We start from the raw sequence: 22,417 nt of genomic DNA, 5'->3' as shown, positions 1-22,417 counted from the left end.
GAAGAGAATTACCAACAACTGTGAGAGCAAGATAAGCAAAATCAGAAATTTAGAGAGACACGCAGAGTTGTAATAATCAACCATCTCCCATGTATTATTCATGTTTATAATAGTTGCCACTCCGTGGGTCCAAATCACCTGCAATTCAGAGCTCACCAGGCCTTTCCTGTGACTGACAAGCCTGATGATTCAGATGAGACAGTCTAGTCGGCTCTCTTCTGTCTCAGGAGACTTAAGCAACAAAAACTCAATGACATCAGCAAGTCGACTGCATCACGACTCAAACAAGACAGCTCACCTCGGCGGGCACAGGCAGACGCATTACACAAACAGGAAGGGAGCTTGTTTGTTCCCAGGGGGATAAACAACACACATTGTGCAGAGGAAAGAGTGCAGTCTTTGGTAAAGAGCAGGCAGTTGACCAGAGTGAAGCACTGCAGGTAAACAAACCACTTATCCCCATAAGTAAACAAGCAATTTATTTGCTGTTAAAGAGATGACTTGGCTAACTACGCACTGACATTTGGGATTATTGATTTTACATCAATGTCTGAGCAGAATGACCAACGTTTGCCTCTTCAAAACCCCAATTGCACAAACAGGAAGATACCACTAAATTTCAGCAGTGTTACAGATGGCTTTATGAATCAATTCTCTCCACAGAATCCCATCAGCACAGCCTAAACAAAACAAAAACAGCACTTTGAAGACAGATTAAATGAAAGGCTTTTTAAAATCAGTGCATAAATAATAGATTGTTATAGTGAAGTTAGAGCAACTACAAATCATTCAAACACTAGTTTAACTCTTGAAAAACATGCTTTGTCAGATGAAGATAAAGACAGGATGCAGAACAGCAACAGCTAGGGCTGTTCTGTCCAAAATGAAAAGCAACATCACTAAAGCTCACTAATTAACACACTGTATATGTTTAACTCGTGCAGAAAGAGAAATGTAAAAATGATTTTAGGGTGACGTGTTGTAACTATTTTGGTATGGCCTCTCTTACATGTGTAAATTCATCATTCATTTATAATTTGAATGTCTACTGTGTATATATATATATATATATATGTTGAATTGTATGTTCACCCATAGACAATTTGCCCACTTTTGCATGCAGTTATGGGGGCTTAGCATTTGATACGAATAAACTAAATGCTCGTGTACCAATTGAACTAGCATGGCTTCTATAATTAGTGCAAAATGACATAGTATTAGCAAGAAGCATTACAGGAACTAAGAATTCATGGATAGAGAGGTTTCCAGTTATTTTTGTGCCTGCTGTGCCCACTGATCCTACACGGCAACCTGCCCTATAGCCAGAGACGCTGCGAGAAGAAGCAGATTCAGCAAGCAAAGTCATAAGTTGTTGTTTACATTCTGTTTGTTTATGATTAAACATATACAATAGTGAGTTTTAGAGTTATTGGTTGGTGCATTTTTGTACTTTGGACAGAACCATAGCTTAAATAAAAAAAAGAGGATTTAGCCACTGTGACGTCACCCATTGGTTTGTGGTCTACGGTTTAGAAGCCTCGGGTTTGGCATTTTGGCCGTTGCTATTTTGTTTTTTTGGAGCCAAAAGTGGCCATATTTAGACGAGAGGGAGGAGGTAGGGAGGGACACGCCTTTCTTTTTGCAACTGTGGAGTCGCCCCCTGCTGGCCATTAGAAAAATGCATGTTTAAGGCACGTCCTTATTGGCTTCCCTTTTCAGACGTGGAGGTTTCCGCTTGAACATAGCCTGGATAGGTGTTTCCCCCAGTTTTCAGTCTTTATGGTAAGCTTGGCTAACCGAATCCTGACTCCAGCCCTGCACAGGCATATGGGGCTGATATTGATCTTCACATCTCATCCTCTGAAAGATGCAAATAAGCATGTTGAATTGAGAACTGTTGGTCTGCTTCACAGTAATAGCCTCACCATTTTTTGACAGTTGAACACTTTAAATGTTGACTTAATGCAGCTCTGACACAGTATGAAGAGCGTGAACAGTGATGTTGTTATCAACAAGATAAAAGAATTGCTCTGGATTACATGTATGCATGTTTGACCCTGTGGATCCATTGGCTTTAAGTAATCTAAATCAGGCAGGAATGGAAGACTCTGCCTCTACCAATAAAAACTACTATAGACAGATAATTACAAAATATGGTTTCTGTATTTTCTGGTCATGCTTTTGGAAAAGGGGAGCTGTATTAATGTGTAAGCAACACCTTAATGTTGTAGTTGGTCCAGGTGTAAAAAATTTATAAAATTAAGTATTTCATACTTCATTACTGTTGTGTTGTTTAATTTAAAATGCTGCATTGTATTTTATAAACAGATCACATATTGTTTATGGAAAATCTTAATCTGAAAAGTGACTAGTAAATATTGCTGTTAAATAAATGTAGTAAAGTAAAAGTATAAGTAAAATACCTTAAGTACCTTAAAATTGTTTTCAAGTATAGTATTTGAGTACTTAGTTACTTAATACTACTGACAATAAAAATGTTATGAAAACTGTCTAGCATTCTCTTTTAGCTCCATAGATATGCTATTTAACTGTTAATTGTCACATTATCAGCATAATTTGAAAATGCCAGAGTGTGGTGATGGGATGCATCATTACTCCCACTTTTGTCAAAACCTGGTCAACTGTGTCTGTGATATTGTGTGTGACGGACAGATGGACAAGCAAATGAACAAATGTTTGTTCATTCCTTCATCCATCTGTCCCTTTAATGCAGTATCTCACTCAAGATTAACATCCCTGTCCAAATTTCATCTTTGTGGGTGGGTGATAACGTGTGCTTTACACACAAAGAAAAAAGGTCAGCAGCTTTGGTGTTTTGAACAAGGAGTCATCACTACTCTCACTATTATTATTGCCTATGTTGTATACAGGCCTTATATGATCGTGTTTATAGGGGAAATAATTTATTTGAGGGGATAAAACGAATTAGCAACCTGCTTCGGGCCTTACTAAATTTGACTTCACACATTTTTCTTGTCTGGTTTTCTTTGTACCACAGAAACTGACTGAGGAGTGAAGAGCAGAAGTAGTGGAAAAGGGCTAAAAGGGAAAGCTGTAACGTGACAGATGAGGAGAGACAACCCAGAACAGAAGTGATGGGAAGTACAGAGACATAAAATGAGCAACACAAGGCCAAACTAATTGCGTTTCATTTTAGACACATTGACCTCCAGCTGAACTGATTTACTGATTTAGAAGTTGTGACTGGCTCCTGGCTATTTTTAGTCCAACCACTTTCACTCCCCGGTCACAATATGGATTTACATACATTTGAGCATGAAAATGAATTGATCCAGGTTGTGGTTTTAAGAGGAAAGAGGAATGCTGAAGATGCTTATACACAACATTTAATGGTTTCAAGGAGTCATTTAATGGTTTCATAATGGTTTGGGTTTGGTTTTAGGACAGGTCGCCAGTTGAGGGGTAAATACAATTCATATAATGCAAATATTATGAAACATATTGTCTGGCCTACAGTCACCACCACTACATTTAGTTGAACACCCATGGGTCAGGGCTCCAGATTAATTTTTGATTTTCACCTCTTAAATACAATATTTTCTATAGACTCTTAGACAAGTGAACATGAACTTTAACATTAATAAGAAATATAAAAAATATAAAATATAAAAAATAATAAGATATAATACTGAACTTTGGCTGTGCTGCCTGGTAATCATTACAGTCAATCAATTAATTTTAAGTCAGTATCATTCCATTGAAACATATTTAATTTTACAACCCTGTTTCCATCTCGCATTAGTCCAGAGTTGTAACTAAACCATGACTGAGAGACTAGATAATCATTGTCTTGTTTTAAAATGATGTGTGCCTATGAGGAGTGCCATCACAGCCATAAATTAACTGACTTTATACATGTGGCCCTAATCCTCTTCCGTACATTTCACATTATATACACTGATGGGGTTTTTTTACGCAAAAAAACGGAGGGTGTATTTGCAAGTCGTACTGGTGCTCTGGTAGCACTGTCTCCAAAAATGGTGGCAATATGGACCAAATGGTCGCAGTCTGGAGCCCTGCCTATGGGATATTTTGAAGTTACGTCTTAGACACAACCCTCTCCACCACCATCAACACCAAATGAGGGGATATTTGGACATATTCATTCCCCCAATGGAGTTCCAGAGACTTGGTGAATCTACAACAAGGAAGCTGTTGTGGCTCTACACCTTACCAAGACAATGTTGTTTTCTTAGCCATGCTAATCGCATGACTCTAGAGATAGTTGGTCCGCCAGTTGGTACACTACCATTTTACTCTTCAGCCACAGTGTTTAATCTCCAGCCGTCTACATTGCTCTTTGTCTCTGTCTCTGGTCCCCCAGACCTGCTTAAGCTGTCCACCAGATGCCCTTGGACTTTCCCTCTCAACTGAGTTCAATCTCAAAATGTTTTGAAAACAATTTTCTATGTTTTTGGACTGAATGATATGTTTCCTCGAAAACAGTGTGCGCAATGGGCTTCAAGGTAAATTTTCCACCATTTGGGGTGTGTGTCAGAGGTGTGCGCTTGTGTACACAACAGAGTGTTGAAAGCACCACCGTTTCCATTGAAAAAACATTGTGCTACGTTTTGTCAGGGCTGAACTCGGCCCTATTCTCACTTCCCTGATCAGCTCCGCAGTTCCCTGGCCCACTCCGTCCACTCCTCACCTGCAAGTCATTCCTACACCAGCCACTCACCATATATATCAGCTCATGTCCTTTCTTCATGGCCAGTTCATCCTAGTTGCCTTTTGCGTGTTAGTTTCTGTTACCTGTATCTGACTTGCTGCACCTGTCTGTAAGCTAATCACCTAATAAAAAAGTGAACTGCGCCAGTCTGCCTGCATGTCAGTCTATGGGTCCAATCCCCATTGCCCTCCAAACCATGAGATGTCCACTTACATCTCATATCTCAGCAAGTATTAGTATTAGTTTTTATTTAAATAGCACTTTTTAAAAGAAAGTTACAAAGTGCTGCAAAGTATATAGAAAAAAACAAACAATGTACATACAGTATAAATAGCAATATATAGAAAGAATTCCCTGCCAATTGTCACGATCCTATCCTGAGCTTGTCTGGGTTATATTATTTAGGCCATGCCTTCTCTTTGTTTTGATTTTGGTTTCTCTGTGTCTGGGTTTTGGGTTTCAGTCCTGTCTGTCTGTGGTCTTGTATCCCGTCTTCTGCTTGTTCTATGTGGTGGTTCTGGTCTGCTCTGTCCTGTTATCACGGTGTCTGCCTTAGTGCTTGTTTAGTTCTGTTCCTGTCTCTCATGTGTTAGTTCTGTACCATTGTGCTTGGGTTCTGTCTGTTTGCTAGGTGTCAATTTATGTTCTCTGCCAGTTTCATTTATTAATCTGATTTTGTTCATTTTGCTTTAATCTTTGTTTAGCCTTTATTATTTTATCCATCCGCATCTTTAAGAGACTTCATATCTGTCTTGTCTCGTACCTTAGTTCCTAGTTCGGTGTCTTAGTTCTTAGTCCTGTACCTTAGTTCCTGTACCTTAGTTCATGTCTTAAGTGTTTACTCCTGGTCTGTGTACTTCTGTGTTGTTTTTCCCATGTCTGCTCTCAGTTCTGTTTAAATCTTAGCTTCAGTCTGTGTTCCTTGTTATTAGTGTATTCGTGATCTGTCTGCTTGCGTCTGGATTAGGTTGTTTTTATCATTCTGATCTGTTACTACTTACTTTGATATTTTCCATGTTTAGTGTTCTGCAACTTGTGTTATGTCTGTTCCCCTCCAGTAATGTGCCAGCCTGCCAGTCTCTGTTTTCCCTGCTGTCTCTCTGCCTGCCTGTCTGTCTCGTTAGCCCTGATCCCTGTCACCTGTGTTGCTCCCGCCCTGCTCGTTAGTCCCTGTGTATATATGCCTGGTGTTTCTGTTCATGTTAGGAACATTTTGTCAAAATGTGACAAGGTGTTAAATATAATGAGAAGTCTGGCCGGATGTGACTGGGGGACAGAGAGGGGCTCCATGCATTTAATACATCAGGCAATGAAAAGGGCCCTAATTGACTATGGATGCTTTGTTTATGGTTCTGCAGCCCAGTCGGTGTTACGGAAGTTAGACACTCTGCTGGCTAAGGCTCTGAGACTCTGTTGTGGAGCTCTCAGAACATCTCCAATTCCTGCTCTGCTTATTGAAATGGGTGAAATGCCCTTATGTTTACGGTATATTAAGTTGGGAATGCAGTATTGGGTCAAATTGAGTGGGTCTAATCTAGCACTCTTAGCTAGGTGCCTTTTGCAAGGATCGTTGGACTCTGGCAGAAAGATGAGAAACAAATCATTTTTTGAATGCATAAATCAGTGGACAAGAGAATTGAGAATGATGCAAGAAGACGTGGCCACACAATTCATCTACCTATTCCTTATTGGTTAATGCAAGAACTGGATATTGATTTAACTTTTTTACAAGAAAAGAACAAACAATATCTGAACAGTGGGAAGGGATCATATCTGAAATTTTTTACAGATGGTGCCAGGGAACCAGAGAGTGGGAGAGCAGGTTTTGGGGTGTATATAGCTCAACTGGACCTTGGGATTAGCAAGAGAATTACAGATGGAAGTTCTGTCTTTACAACAGAGCTACTGGCAATTCTTTGGGCTCTGTGGTGGATTGAGGACATGAAAATAAGAGAAGCCTTAATCTGCTCTGATTCTGCAGCTGCCCTGATGGCCTTGAAAGGCGGTGAAGCAAAAGCCCGTCCTGATATCATAGGTGAAATTCTAGCCCTATTATTTAGAATTACAATGATTGGTAGCAATGTTATGTTCTGCTGGGTCCCGGGACATGCTGGACTTGAAGGAAATGAAGTAGCAGACTTTTTAGCAAAATCAAGCTTAAAGAAGTTAGAGACAGATATAAATATATCATTGGGAAGAGTGGAACTAAAAGAAAAAATTAAGCAGAGTATTGAAGGGGAATGGCAAAGATTGTGGGAAAATGAGACCAAGGGGAGACATTATTACTCTTTGCAATCTCAGGTTAAAAATGTTATGGATCCACAAGAGATTCTGTTAAAATCTGTAGGTTAAGACTTGGGCATTGTGGGTTGAATCAGTCTTTATATGTCAAGTTCTGTCATTCTAAGTCAAATCTATATTGGGTCAAAATGAGAACCACCACTTGATTGTCAAAATAGTATTACAGTTCTTACACGATATAGGGCTATCTATAAAAATTTAAAGCAATAAGGTTTTCATTATGGCTACTTCCTGAGAAAGGCAGTAATACGCCTAGAAGCGTCTAAACTGCCGTAAATCTATATGAAGAAGAAGAAGTCTTTGTCCGGTCATTGCAGTGTTTGTAGCGTGAATACGCTGTCAGATGTGTTGTGGATATATTCAGCCTGTTTGTTTTCCCTGCTTGTTCCTGTGTATTTTGGATTTCTGTTGGATTACCTTATTTTGGATTTGTCTCTGCAACCCTGCCAGTAAGTGTGCTCGCCTTTTGTTTGTTTAAATAAACTTTTTGAACTGTACCTGCTCCGCTCTACGTCCTGCATTTGAGTCCACCAACCTCCTCCACACCACAACCATGACACCAATAGACATGTCCCTACCAATATCCAGCTTCTATTGAATTGTCCTTACAATAATTTTAATCAAATCAATTAAATATAACCACTGTTGTCCATCAGCGTTTTGTCAATGTGTTTGGTACACAAATGTTTAATAGCTCTTGTTCTCTACTATGAGTCCAATGTGTTTTTAAGTTTTGAAAGATTGCCCTCCCCCTCATATGCCTGACAGTGGTTTGGTCTGCTGCCTAACTTTTTCAGACCCTCAGCAACATTATTTGTAAAACTCTCCCGCTGGGAGATGTTTTATTGTCCCCACCAACAGTGACACGAAATATCCACTCTTAAGTTGACAGTCTGCTGATCTAACAGAGGGAAGGGACTGGGTCAGAGAGATGGGGCCCTAACAGCAAAAGTCTTTATTAGTCTTTAGTGGAAACATTTCAACCCAGCACTAAGTCCTTCTCAGGCAAATACCCACATCAGAGAGAATATATAACAAGATGACCAATCATATCGTAATCACATTTATATGTGCCAGGACATCCTTATCCTTCATCATTACTATGAGTAAGTGAATGAGTATAACTTACATATATGTGTTACACAATACTTTAATCATTAGGCCACAAGAGAGTCCACAGAAAATATTAAAATACTAGTTTCATCACAACAGAGTAACACAATGTCAAACCTCAAGTGAGTTAAAACAGAAGCCGAGAATCGTGTGCAGCCACTCTCTGATCCAGGTGTGGACTGAAGGTTGAACTTTAAAGTAAATGCAGAGGTCTAAAATGCATGCAGAGCCACAGGGAGATACAAAGAGGTTAAATATACAGTATGTGCCTCACTTACTACGACGTGACCTGAACAAGGGAAAAGCCCTCTGCTCACCATCAGCTGATGTGCTGTACAAAGAGGAGAAAGACAGGGCACACACCTGTGCTCCTCCCTGTATCCACTCCTCCTCTTGACTTCCCATGCTGCCCTTTGTTGTTGCCTTTGACCCGGGTTTCCCAGTTTCTTTAAAAGATATGACATCAATCTTATCCCTGAGCTCTGACCACTAACGAGGTAAATGAAACGCAGTATTAGTCTCCGTATGTAAATGCAAATGTAAATGTAAATGCTCCGTACTATAGCGCCTTTCTAGTCTTTTCGACCACTCAAAGCGCTTTTACACTACATCTGCATTCACCAGTCACACACATTCATACACTGAGCCTAAGTGCTCAAACGGAAACTAACATTCACACTCATTCATACACTGGCGGAATAGCCGCCAGGGGCAATTCGGGGTTCAGTATCTTGCCCAAGGACACTTCGACACGCAACCAGGGGGAGCCAGGGATCGAACCACCGACCTTCCGATTAACAGCCAACCCGCTCTACCTCCTGAGCCACAGCCACCCCCCCCGTATCCCCTGTGTTTTCCTAGTGTTATTGGACTTTGCTTCTTTTATGGACTCTGGTTAGCTGGCTTGACAGTTGTGACACACTGAACACATTTGGGATGAATTGAAATGTTGACTGAGAGCCAGGCCTTGCACATCTAGTCTGCAAGTAGCAGACTGGATGTGTAAGTATGTCAAGTCAATGTCTGTGAAGGTTCTCAGTCATCCACGCCATACTTGTCCAAAGAAGGTTAAAGTCAAGGGCAACTGGACTTGGTTGAAGATACTAGAAGACGTTTCATCCCCTACAATTCAATGCTGTCCTTTCATCAATTCCCAGGAAACCTCTTCGCCTCAGGTGAAGTAACAATGGTCATTCAGACATGGCCACGGGTGGTTCTAACGACCATAATGACTGTTGTTAACAGCCAGGAGCACTAACAAACCAGCGGTAGCGATGATCTTGGCAAACGAGCCCACAGATGTTAAATAGCTGAGTTTCCCTACTGGCCATTACAGAACTGAAGAAGTCTCTTGGATGAGGGACGAAACGTCTTCTAGTATCTTCAACCAAGTCCAGTTGCCGTTGACTTTAACCTTCTTTAGTCAAGTCAGTGGTTTCTAGTCATTTTCTATGGTGAGCAGGAGATTCACCAGTGTGTCCCTGAGCAAGACACTTAACCCCTAGTTGCTCCAGAGTCATGCGACCTCTGATATATAGCAATTGTAAGTCGCTTTGGATAAAAGTGTCAGCTAAAGGAATTAATGTAATTGTGTATTTCTCACCTCAAATATTTTCATTTAATTTCAAACATATTTTAGTGGACTGTTTAGCTGTAATATAAGAATTTGTGACCGGATTATTATTTATTCCTGCTGAAAAACGTAACCTGAAAGAAACCCTGAAAGGAAGGAACCTTCCAGAAGAAATCTGCTTCAGTCTAGCTGCTCAACGCCTGCATTTCTAACATAAGCAAAAGTTAGAACTGTAACAAACTTTATTTAACTAACTCTGAAGGCCACCATGGCTCCATCACACCCAGCCATATGGGGTTGTGTGAAGATGTTATCTTTCTTCTGGCTGAGAGACAGTCGACTCAAGCAAAGTTGCATGGGACCAGAGGGATCTTTTGCTGCCCTGTCCTTCCGGTGTAACTTCTTTCCTGGCCATCTGAACCAAAAGGTGACATTTTACTTCACCTCTGACATTGGGGTTATTGCTATAGATAAATGTTGGGACCACTTAATCAGTGTCCTACAATCCTCCAGGTATTCATATTGACATTTGACCTGTGATTTCATCAGTCAATAACAAGGGCTCCTGGACTGTGGATGGCTTGTGGATATACATGCTGGTTTCTTTAATGTTGTAGAGTGAATATATTGCCAACATCTCCTATGTAGAACTAGCTATTGATGGTAATTTTGGTCATAGCTGTAAAGAGGTGGTATTATGCTTTTTGCCTTTTTCCCTCTCCTTTAACGCTATAATGCTCGCTAAGCGGCTAGTCTGACACGCCCTCAAAAACACAGGTGTAAAACCTTGAGCTGCAGAACACAGCTCTCCTCTCCCTTCCAAACACTAGCTACCCTCCAGGCAGTCAACGGACATAAAGTTGTTACTGTGATGTAGAGACAGAGCTCAGTTAAAACTTTATGGATGAAAGATACTTTTGTTACAGATTAATAACTCACCACTCTGAAACTCTTGCTACAGTCCATGTTGCTAAATTGGTGAGAGGAACATATACAGCTGAACCGAAGCTGTGTTTATCGGCTTCTCACTGACCTGCCCTTCTCTGCTTCTGATTGGCTAGTAGTAACTAGGAACTGCGCATGTGCAACTCCCAACAAAGATCATGTAGAGGCAAGATGTATCACTCCATACATAAATAAGCCTTCAACACAGGATGAAAAGAGGAGCAGCAGCAATGTGCAGTATGACAAAAATATGGTGTTTTTTGAAAATTAAACCATGTAAACCTGTTCTGGTACAACCCCTAAATAAGATTTTGAACCTGAAAATTAGCATAATACCTCTTTAATTTAATTATTGAGTTAAATTCTATTAATATTTAATATGAATATTGATGAAGTATTTCACTCGTGCTTGCAACAACCTCAAAGCTGCTGAATGGTGTATTAAGGTGATTTTACTGGTTTATAATTTTTTTATCCACGTAGTGATTTCCTGTGTTTACACAAGTTAATACAGCTTGACAAGATCATCTCTGTGTCAGAAATTGTATGTTGCTTATGTAACACTTCATTCAGGTGTGTCTAAATTGTTCATCATGTATTCATATTGTATTTATTCATGGTTGCAGTTATCTAAAGTAATTTGTGTGTCTAGTCATTATTAGGTGTGTTGTGTGGTGTGCTGTCTCTGAGGCCTTCACTAAAGGCAGAGTTGTACCACTGTAACGAATTGCTGTAGTGTCAACAGTAAAAATTTACAGTAACTGGTCATTTTACAAAGGTTAACTGTAAATCACAATGCAATGGGCACAAAATAATTACAGTTGTTGACTGCATTTTTCCACAGTTATATATTGTATAATTACAGGCAAACTGTGTTTTAACTGTAGATAATAGATATTACAGTTCTTTTTTAAGATACATTGTTGCCATAGACTGTATATACAAAGGTTACAAAGGCACTTTCATTACCTTGGCTGTGTGTACAAGCACCTGATATAGTTGAAAAACTGTATTGAATTTTGATAAATTCAATACAGAATTCTACAGCAACATATTGTACCGTGACATTTTAACAGCTGTTTACTGGCAACTCTAGTTGCTAGGTAATTTATGTAATTTGAACAAGATACTGTTGTAAATTAGATTACAATTAATTGTTTTTATTGTAAAAACACCAGTAAATTGCTGTAATTTATATACAACAAACACCTGTAAAATATATCCTGTAATAAACTGTAATTTCTTTTACAGTATTTGGCAGCATTTTTACAGGATTATTGGCAACTTTTTTGCCAGGTATTTACTGTACATTCTACAGTCAGTTCGTTACAGTGTAGGGTACCACTATCCCTGGATAGAAGGTTGTTAAAATGCATCCTCCTCAGTCTGAAGTATGTGCTGAAACAAAACTCCATCCTGGCAAAGCTTCAGTACCAAGGGATGGTATTCTCACTTGGTACTGGCTAAACAGTTGGATCTTGCGATTCATAATGACTAGGGCTAGGTGCCCTTTAAAATTTTAATCAATTTAAAATCAGTGCCAAAACCAGTAGCCTACCCTTAACGTGATAATGATATCAACAGAGTACTTCATTCAATACCTTGTGTAAAATGCCACCTGTTGAAGCCATATTAGTTGATTGTTATTATTATTTTTATAGTTGTTGTGATCGATTTTCTTTTTTTATTGTTTGAAAAAACAGTTGTATAGAAATACTGGAAATTTGTTAATAATTTTGTTAACTTTGGATCAGTCTCGAAGAACTTAACTGCAAGATTTTTTACCAGTCGCAAACTCCTCCAAAAAGACAACAGCAAGAAGTATAAAACGAGTAAGGAGTCAGCTTCAACAAGTCACTAAACCAGTGATTCTTAACCTAGGGGTCGGGATCCCCCAGGGGGATCGCAAGAATGCTAGGGGAGACCGGGGGCACACACTCAATTTCTCCAAACAGAAACAAGATGGAGTGATGACACTTAATCTGCACATGCTCAGTAGGATTCTCTCTGCCTGTGGAAAAGGAGCAGGATCATTTCACCTCAGGAGAAGTTTTTAACAAAATACTGATTTTGAGGTATGAAAGTAACTTTTTGGATGTACAGTATTTTTCTTCTGGTGTCTAAAGTTTAAATTACGACAAATTTAAACATGCATAGATTTCATCTCTAGGTTATTGATTAACAATTAACACTAACAAACTATGCTAATATGGTAATTAGGTGGCCGGCGTGAATGTTATATAAGTCTGCAAAAGTAAAGTTCCTTTCAATTTCAGTTTGTCTATATAGTGGATTTAAAGTAGTTGATTGGAGCAGCAAAACCAAAGAGAATAACAATTTTATGAAGACAGAACAGAGAACCTAGCAGAGGATACCTGACATCTAAAATAATCTGAACCATATAAAAACACTCTTAAGTAACATTAGCAGTAAAGTAATTACTTTGAGGTAGCCCTAGGCTTTTACTTGGCCCTTGCCAGGGCAATTGTAACACTCTGACTTCTTGCATTTAATTAAATATTATAGTGCCAGTGATCTGTAATATTTGGTTTGCCGACAAGTAATAATGGTCATATTAGCAGAAACTTGATCACAACTCACAGGTCTGTGTCTTCTGTTGCTAAAAACATCTGCTTTAAAAAAACTAGACAAACGGAGGGCCCTGCTCTGGCATTGTTTTGAGTGTGTGAGGTGTAGGCTACAAACACGCAGGAGAAAGGGAAAGGGAGATCTGTGTGGGCATATGAGACCCTCAGAAAGGGGAGACAACACTGGTAGCCTACCAGTTGATCCAGGGTCTTCGTCTTAATGACGGTCGGTTTAAGGCTTATTTTAGGATGAGTCGGGGACAGTTTGTTGCAGTCTCCGGACAATCCAAGAAATTGTAAACTTCCGTCAGCACAAGATCCCGTCTCTCCATTCATTAGATTGGACAATGGGAAAAACGCGAATGAAGTCGGGCACGAGTTATTATTTTCAACTCTGTGCGCTCAGAGCGCTCCTTCAAAAACGCAAGGCGCAGCAGGCGGCCAAAATGCGATGCGCCCAGGGCGCATTAACAGCGCACAGAACGCTCACTGCCAATAGAATAGCCTACAATTTTTAAAAGGCGCCTCTCACTGCAAAAAAGAATTCTGTCTGATCCGCGGGGATGGAGGGGTCGCTTCAAAAAGGGGTGGGACTGCCAGAAAGGTTAAGAACCCCTGCACTAAACTACGCTAAATACTCTAAAGAAGCAAGGAAAGGCAAAGAAAGCCTGCACATCCAGTCCATCACACCGACAAAAGCGAATTGATGTGATGGAACGCAGTGATCGATCCATGACAAGGGATGTGAATTGCAAATAAAAATGTATAGAGTAGGCCTAATGTTAAAGCATATCAGAAGATGAAACAAATGGAAAGCCAAGCTTCTGGTGATAAACTTGCAACAGTGAGGAACATGCCTAAGACAGACGATGCCGAAGGGCTGTTAAAATTGAGTACTGATACCCAGCCCTAATAATGACTTCTGTGGTTAGCTGCTCATGTAAACTCGCCTATTTTATACCAATCCACCCCGCCAAAAAGTTCTAATAAAACCGGCAAGACATGTGGGCATAATATTAAATGGGGAAAATAATAATTCAACCTGCAAAAAGCACCGGCCACCAGCCTGAGTGTTTAGTGGTCCGATCCATACAAAAGCACCCTAGCCAGAGGCTGTCTGCAGCTTTAATGTCCAACATCAGTGCCGGACTCCACCAATTTTAGCCTGATGATGGCGCTAAAAGTAAGTCAAGGGGATGAGAGATCATCATCAAGTGATTAGAATTCATGCTTGGGGGACCTTGGATGTCTGTTGAAATGTAGTCCCAATCCGTCTGTTAGTGCTAGTGTGGCTAAAAATCACATATGGTGGGTGTCCACATACTTTTGGCCAGGTAGTTTATCCTCAGTATAGAACTTTAGTGCCTTAAGTCTGAAAATTCACCTCCCCTCTGTGGCTTGGTTGCCCTTTCTTCCTATTTTTTTTATTTGTTGTCTAGAAAATTTCTCACTCCCACTAAATCTAACACTGCCTCAGCTCCTCTAACAATGACCTCACCGTAACTTTCTTTTTTACTCACAGAAACTGACACAGACACCTAAACAGAAGAACATGCACACACATTGAAGCACCTACTCGTGCGCAAGCACGCCTACACACAGCTTCAATAAAAAACAGGTATAGGAAAGAGAGAGAGCAGTCAGAGGAATAGGGTGAGAGCATTAACAGGGCAGATGCAGGAAGGAGAGAGGGAGGATGAATGATTACTTCCACCAAGGCCTGCGTGGAAAGTGTCAAACACACCTCTTAGATTGTAAAGATGGATGTGAACTGAATAGAAGCTTTTTATTAACCTGAGAGGAAAAACACAGCGACAGCTGCGTCGGTGGGAGATGTCTGAATCGTGTGGAGTTCAGGATGGAGCCAGAGGAATCCAAGTGCGTGACGCTCTCATCTTTTAAAGGACAAATAAAAGATGTTGACCTGAGCTATGGCAGGAAAATGGAAGCAGTAAAGTTTATGGCTTTACTGGTTCACTTGAAGCTCTGGTAGTTGCCTTTAAGCTTATTTACAGCACAGCAGGGTTCAAACCTTGACTCAGTTTAACTGTGTTGTTGCTCTTTGTTTATGCAGTTTGTCTCATGTGTTTCGATTTCTGAGACTGCCTCTCTCTTTAGACTAAGTTGGTCTAAATTGCTATTTAACCTGAAATTTTATTCTGTATACCATTTAGCCCACATATGAAAGTAGGCCTACTAATTGCTGACAAATGCTGGTAACTGGTATTTTAAAGGTACAATGTCTAAGAATTGAGACTACTTTCCACCTATTGAATTCATACAAAAAAGGCCTATCACACATCAGGTCTGCTGCTAACTAGCTAGTTAGCTTGGTTAGCCATGAAGCTAACTTAGTGGTCCTAATAGCTGACTGAGTCCGGAAGGGGCACCAAAACCGGATCATTGCGAGCAGGAATGGAATCTGGTTCAACAGCCTGACAGTTAACACAGACGATTTTCCTGTTTGACAAGGGAAAAAAGTGTAAGAATATTTACTTTCTTGACATTTTGTGAGTATATTTTGTTTGTTTATTAGACTAAAAAAAGCTAAGAGACATCATACAAATCTCCCAGCTGAAATTAAGAGGGGGAGGCCTGAGATTATATATATATATATATATATTATTCTCGGATTATCGCCGCTTGAGGTACAAAGTGTTATTACGAGACAGGACGGGCCAAGGCTAGCTAGTTAAGAATTTGATTAGATATCTCTGCAACACAGATGTCTTTGACATAATGCCAGAATTGTTAATTTTTTTGTTCATTTTGAATGTTTTAAACTAAAATTCTGGCCATATCTTACACATTGCACGTTTAAGCCCTGGCCCACCTCTGAAAGTAGTGTTTTGATTAAGTTACATGAGGCTAAGTCTAAGTCATTTCCATGAGGTCACACCAATTTGTCCACATTAGATGGTCTCAAGATTAAGCAAAGGTGGTGTGACTGCCTTAAGCCCCAGCTAAAACAAGATTATCATGAATAGTAAAGTTAAGTCCTAGATTAACATAAATGCAGAATATATGATGGATCCAATGGATTAAAAATGATTTGTAGTGTATTTTTTTTTTTTGACAAACACCCTTTGTGTCACACAGTCTTGGCCACTTCCCCTTGACTATTTTGCTCCACATCAAGCTTATTTTTTCTTTACATAGCACCAATTGATACAAGAAGATCAAAATACAAAGCTACACACCCAACAACAACAAAAGTGTCCTCCTACAACACAAGCAGCAAAGAAAAACAGTAAAATTCAGCTTTGATGTTTTCATCAAAAGAATCTTATCTAGAGCTGCAGCTAAGTTGCTGCTCCTAATATTACCACTGCCTCCAAATGCCAGCAGTATCAAAATAATAAACTCTCAGCCATGAAGAGAGTCAGCCATACATCAGCCAGCCTTTGCATCCTAATACTTCAACCACAATTTGAATGTTTAGCAGAGTATGGGATGCATAAGATAATGGAAGTGTCCACTCCACACAAAAGTCCACTCCTTACATGTGATTAGGGTCTTTCAAAGCAAATACAGCTAAATTTGGTCAAATTATTGGTTATTAGCCATGTACTCACATATTGCTGTAGTTATGCTTCACTGTAATGTACCTTACTATGTCCTAGACTACAACCCACTGCAATATGTGTTTGACTGTCAATACGTATTGTATTGTCCTGTTTGCTGTGTATTGTGTATTACAGATTGTGCTTGAACTTGAGCTCTGACTGAAAAAAGTTAAATAAACACAGCTTATGTGCATGCAGGTTGTGGTGACACTATGCTAAAATCCCGTCTTTTTCCTGGCGTTATTATATAACCCGACACAGAAGCCCACCAAGACCTGAAATCCTTTTTTAAATGTTTGACCCCTAGTGTGTCAGGCTTTGTCACCTGTTTTTTTTGCTGCTCATTTGGTGCATGGTGGAGGACGCCAATGGCTAATATTACCAGCCTTCCACTGATGACACAGCGAGTCAAGTGGCTTGCTGCTGACCCACCTGCTGGTGCTGAACACATGAGACTCACACCAACACGACACATATTCAGGGGAATACACGTCTGTATGTATAGATGCATGAGCGAGCTCGGAAAGATGCAGATAACACACCTCAATGCATCCAATATGCATCAAGATGAATGAGCTGGAATACCCTCAGATAATAATATGCACACACGTAGTTTTGTGAGCTCAACATTGTGTTTACGGTGTAGGTTTACATTTAGTGTAATGAAACATTCAGGTGAGCGTACAGGGTGAGTAGATGGAAAGACAGAGTGAGAATGAACTGAGCCTATCTAGTGACCCAGTGGATGCAAATGTAACACCCCTGCCTGTGATGTGTCCTGGCAGTTTAGGTGATCAGGTGACTGGATGGAGGGAAATAAAAGCTTCTCATTTTCACAAGTCAAACAGGCTTGTCACTGTTTGGAAAATCTGATGAACTGTCTAAGCTTGATCTCACCTGTGTACCTGAGATTTGTCCATGACAGAGCGAGCATGCAACACAGAGTGAGAACTGTATATATGAGCCTAATTTGCTGTTTACATGCCAGAGGTAGGAGTAATTAAATACTATGTTTATGAAGTGCTGATCTCGGTCATTAGGGACCCTCCTCTAAAAGTTCAAATGATCTGATCTGCAAAAATCAACATCACAACAGCTGTTTCATCATGCATATTCTACCTTCATCAATGCAGCAACAGTGACTGCTCCTAGGATCCATGTTTATGGTAATGACAGATCATCAAGACTTGGCAGCAACATGTCTCTGGAACAGTGAGCAGGAGGTTTCAGGCTAGAGAAGTGCTCAGTCTCTGCTGCCATCTGCTGCTCAGAAACAGTAACAGTCTGTCAAAAGATGGATCTTGAGAGATAATAAATATGAGCCACCAGTGGTGAGTCATCTGTGTCATCATTGGACTTAAATGTTATTCTGTGCCCTGTGAGCTTCTTTTGAGACAGTTTTGATCTAGTCTCCCTTTTGTCAAATTTATTTTTCTTCTTTTTATTTCCTATCACATGTGATCATTCCAGTAAGTCAGGAATATTGTCTTCTGGTGTCTCTTTTCTTTCCCACATGCCTTCCTTACAGGTGGTATGTAATATGTTACCAATTTAAAAGAAGTGCTCCACCAATTTAGTATTGCACTCACATTTGGGCAACACACAAGAGACAGATTTTTTAAAAGAATGGGCAAAATCAAAGCAAAAAATGGTTGAGATATCCTGACCTGTAGGTCCTGCTACACATCAGAGCCAAAGATGCTGGATACTGCATTTCCTATAATACAAGAAATAGCATACTTTTATTAGACCCTTCCCTGCATGGCAATTCTCTGGATGTTTCAAACTCTGCCTACCAGTGCAATTTCTTTAAGCTACAGGTAGGCTAAGCTAACCAGTTGTGGGATGTAGCTTGATAGTTTCTACACAGACTTAAAAATGCTATCAGTCTTCTCATCTAACTCTTGACAAAGAACACCAAAAAGCATGTCTCCCAAAATGTCTAACAGTCAGGATAAAGTCAGGATAAAGACTGAAAGCAGGGGCAAATGGCTAACCTGCAGGTGTCCCCTGCCTCATTAGCATGTTATACTGTATATATATCTTGTTTACTCCATAAAAATCTGAATGTAAAAATTTGAAGTTGTGGTTTACTTGCTGGAAGTATTTCTTGGCCAGGCAGTGTAAGCTAAGCTGTAAGCTAACCACCTCATGGCTCCAACTCTGTAACAGATAGACATGAGAGCGTTAGCAGTTTTGTCATCTAACTCTGCAAGAAACATACAAGTGCAATCCCTCAAATTGTCTAACGATTCCTTTAGATTGTGGTTGTCAAGCCCAAAACAAGTAACCCTGATGACATTACCTGGGGTTATTTTCCACAGAAGACATTATAGCTACAACTGTTTTAGTTAAGCAGTAGCCTAAACCCTGTGACTAATAAAGTGACCTTTATGTGTGAAATTGGTGGAGTTCCCTTTTGGGAAATGCACGTTAACTCTCATATTGTAACATTTAAAACATAGATGCAGAAAAAAGCATCATCGTGTCTTAAAATAATCCCATTCCTTGTGTAAAGTCAATTTTATTTATTCTGATTCATAGAAGCATTTTTAGAAAATATACTCATTTTCAGGCTTGCAAAATCAGATTAAAACTGTAAGTGATCCACTGACTGACTTAAATACTCTTTAAGAGATGGGAGTGCAAGACACATTTCTCAATCATCAACGTCAGCATACACCATAAGCATACTTACAAACGGTTATCAAATGATATATTATCACAAATAAAAACATGATTGTTGACTGGTAGAATTACCACAATGATTAGTGCAGTTTTATATTCAGTATTTACATCGCCATTAGAATAAATACAGTCACAGATTGTCAGTAAAAGATAGGATGAGAAGACAGTATTTTCTATATTAAATTATTTTGCACAAATGCATAAAACAACAGGTCATAATGAGCATACTGGAGAGACATTGAACTACTGTGTGTGCTTGTGTGAAATGTACTTTATGTTCTGCAGGTCAGAGCTTCCCTTATGCCTGAGAAAAACCATAGCAAGTGCAACCAGTTAAAAACAGAAAGCATACAGTACATGCATTTTCAGCAACAAATGTTTACATGATTAAAAGGAAGAAAAGCTGCTGTTGGATATTTGTCAGCTGAGTCCACACAGTTTTAAAAGCTTGTCTCTCTCCAGTCTTCCCTGTTCCAGTCTTCTTTTCCAAGCAAACTTCTTCTGGTCCACTGGTAATGTCATAGTGCGTCCCTGTTACCAAGATGGGGACTTTCATAACCTAAAGAAGCAAATACATTATCAATAAATAACTTTCAAGCTGCACTAATACATTTGCAGTGGATCAAGGCATTATGTGTGTGTGAAAGGTATCAATGGTAGTGACAAACCTACAGAAAATGATCACCCACCTACACATTTTAGCTCATTGTTTTGGTTTTACAGCCCGCAAACTCCACTTTCATAGATATTGTTTTAATCATTACAGACAGACACGACACAGTAGTAGTTAGCAACTATCTGGTGAACACAGTGGAGCATTTAGCTGAAGAGGCAGGAGCTCAGGAGTTGGTGGAGAGCAAAACAGACCTAAAAGGATAGTGACTTACATACATTAGTTAAACACAAACATGACTCTTAATGAATGTTATTGTTGCTGCACATCTACTTGATGTGTAAATAAGCTGCTGTCTGGTCACAAGTTCTTTCTATTTACCAAGTGGTCAGAAAAATTGAAGCTTTAAAGCTGCACTAATTAATATTTTATATTAACAGTGGATCAAATGACTAATGTGAAAGGGGTCGCCTGTAATGCAGTTGCAAAAACTCTAAACTTCTAGACCATACCTGCTTAATGACAAACAGCAGAAGTACAAAGTTAGCTACTACCTTGTATGCATCGCGGAGCCTTAGCTGTTAAATGCTAAAAGGACAATGAAAATTGGATTGACATTAATCAGGTCGCAGAAAACACAACTCCAAAATGAATGCTAATGTTGTTCTGTGTCTGCTGGATGTGTAAATTGTTTGCCAGGACGTTGCCAAATACATTTTTTAAATCTGTCAGATGTGTTTTAGCTTGTTCTGGTGCCCCTGACTGCCCACAAAAAAATCAATTGATGCAGCTTTAAGTTTGCCAAACTTGGAATTAAGAGCAAATTGATTTGCCACAGAGTTAATCCGTCAAACACAGTCCTTACACTTCTAATCAGAAGTCAGATTTCAGCGTGTACAGGTAACACAAAAGTGACAATGTGCCTATTGTCCACATTATGAAGTCTCTGCTTGATGCATCAGCCTAAAATGTAACTAGACATGCAACAGAGGACCACTTATGTTTCACACTTTCTATATAACTGGCTTTTATGCCATTATTTGTGACATGTGGACCCTTTCATCATTCTCACACATTGTGTCAGTGATGTGAATGAAGTCCCTTACAGCAGGTTTTTGATATACAGTTCTGTATTACAGAGGTAATTGGCAGTGGTTGTGCCATGTCATTAGTGTCCCTCGAATTCCACTGCCTCAGGGTTTTTCTCTCCAATGCCAAACAGCTCAATGTAGAAACCTAAATCACCTAAACAGGGCTGCCAATTATCTCAGTAATGGAACGTAGTATCAAAAAGGAATCAGCTTCAAATAAGAGAGGAATGATCCTTATTTAAAAAATGGTAAAGGTACCATCTAATAGCACACTTTTCCAGGCAGAGTCAGAACTGGCTGCCAACTGCAATGAGATATTTCTGGAAAACTGCCAAATTATGTCTTTAAAATATGTTTTATGATGTCTTTCTTTGGTCAGCCATTTATATAACACTGGAACAAGCATGCATTCAATATGTAAGGTATGAGTCATCCATGCACGGCACTATGAAAAAGTCTACACAGATGAGTTTTGACAAAAGTTACAACTTTTTTTGCTTTTCATTACCTACATGAAGATGAACTGAATTTCTTACTACTTTTAGTAAAATTAACTGTGACAGAAATCATTTGACAATTATAAACAAACTGCAAAACCTCAAGGGTGCAAACCTTTCCTGTTACATGGTTGTCATACCACACATATTTGCATTAAGGGAAACAGATACATACACCTGGTCCCAGCAGGGTAGTCCAGAGATCTGTTTCTGTACTGGGGAAAACAGGGCTTTTTCACAGGGAATCTGCGATCTGAGGACCTCTCCAGATCGTATGGGCTGTCCCGTTCCATGCCTGAAGGGAAATGCCATGAAACACACACACACACAGAGTGGGGTGTGGGAACTGAAAAGGGGTTGTAGGATAAAGCAAGAATGCGGTACATAGCCAGCCAGCTCTCCAGGCTTGGGACCACATCAAATAAGAGGCTCATGCTGTTTTCTTTTGATAAAAAAAAAAAAACTATGGCATTGCACCATTGTTATGAATTATGAACAAAAACAGCAAGATGTGCATTTGTCTCAGACAGCCATGTGTTAAAAAGCATGCATATGGTGTATATCATTGTGTGCACAACAGCAGGGGTGGGTTAACCACAGTGTCAGACATACAGTACCTATGTCAAATGAGTTAGACTTCCTGGTGTGACGTGATGTTGCTGGAAATCCATTACGACCTTCTTCCTCATCTGGTTGGTCAAACAATCATAACCATCATCATCCCCATC

The 22,417-nt window shown here is 39.7% G+C and overlaps 2 protein-coding genes and 1 long non-coding RNA gene across 5 annotated transcripts in view; 1 reads left to right on the top strand and 2 right to left on the bottom strand.

Annotated features, from left to right (window-relative positions):
- Positions 1-3,152, top strand: part of LOC123973158 — a 39,847-nt gene extending 36,695 nt beyond the window's left edge. The window contains exon 3 of the long non-coding RNA XR_006825547.1: positions 3,020-3,152. This is a non-coding gene — a long non-coding RNA (uncharacterized LOC123973158). The remainder of the gene's footprint in view (positions 1-3,019) is intronic.
- Positions 1-18,939, bottom strand: part of rem2 (RAS (RAD and GEM)-like GTP binding 2) — a 57,837-nt gene extending 38,898 nt beyond the window's left edge. Inside the window, exons 1-3 of one of the 2 annotated variants that reach the window (XM_046053062.1) lie at positions 18,895-18,939; positions 18,468-18,517; positions 17,920-18,063 (exon numbers count right to left, since the gene is read on the bottom strand). In XM_046053062.1, coding sequence (XP_045909018.1) covers positions 17,920-17,925 — 6 coding nt within the window. In that variant the 5' untranslated portion in view covers positions 17,926-18,063; positions 18,468-18,517; positions 18,895-18,939. The remainder of the gene's footprint in view (positions 1-17,919; positions 18,064-18,467; positions 18,518-18,894) is intronic. The other variant, XM_046053063.1, reaches the window with a different exon arrangement.
- Positions 18,940-19,308: 369 nt separating this feature from the next.
- The window catches only part of carmil3 (capping protein regulator and myosin 1 linker 3), a 73,731-nt gene continuing 70,622 nt past the window's right edge, over positions 19,309-22,417 (bottom strand). Inside the window, exons 38-40 of one of the 2 annotated variants that reach the window (XM_046051573.1) lie at positions 22,307-22,378; positions 21,867-21,984; positions 19,309-20,047 (exon numbers count right to left, since the gene is read on the bottom strand). In XM_046051573.1, coding sequence (XP_045907529.1) covers positions 20,041-20,047; positions 21,867-21,984; positions 22,307-22,378 — 197 coding nt within the window. In that variant the 3' untranslated portion in view covers positions 19,309-20,040. Of the gene's footprint in view, positions 20,048-21,864; positions 21,985-22,306; positions 22,379-22,417 lie in introns of both variants that reach the window. The other variant, XM_046051572.1, reaches the window with a different exon arrangement.

This window comes from Micropterus dolomieu, linkage group LG06 (assembly GCF_021292245.1).
Source record: "Micropterus dolomieu isolate WLL.071019.BEF.003 ecotype Adirondacks linkage group LG06, ASM2129224v1, whole genome shotgun sequence".
NCBI classification, from domain to species: domain Eukaryota; kingdom Metazoa; phylum Chordata; class Actinopteri; order Centrarchiformes; family Centrarchidae; genus Micropterus; species Micropterus dolomieu.
Note: the sequence above shows the minus strand (reverse complement) of the source record. Positions and strands in the feature narration are given on the sequence as shown.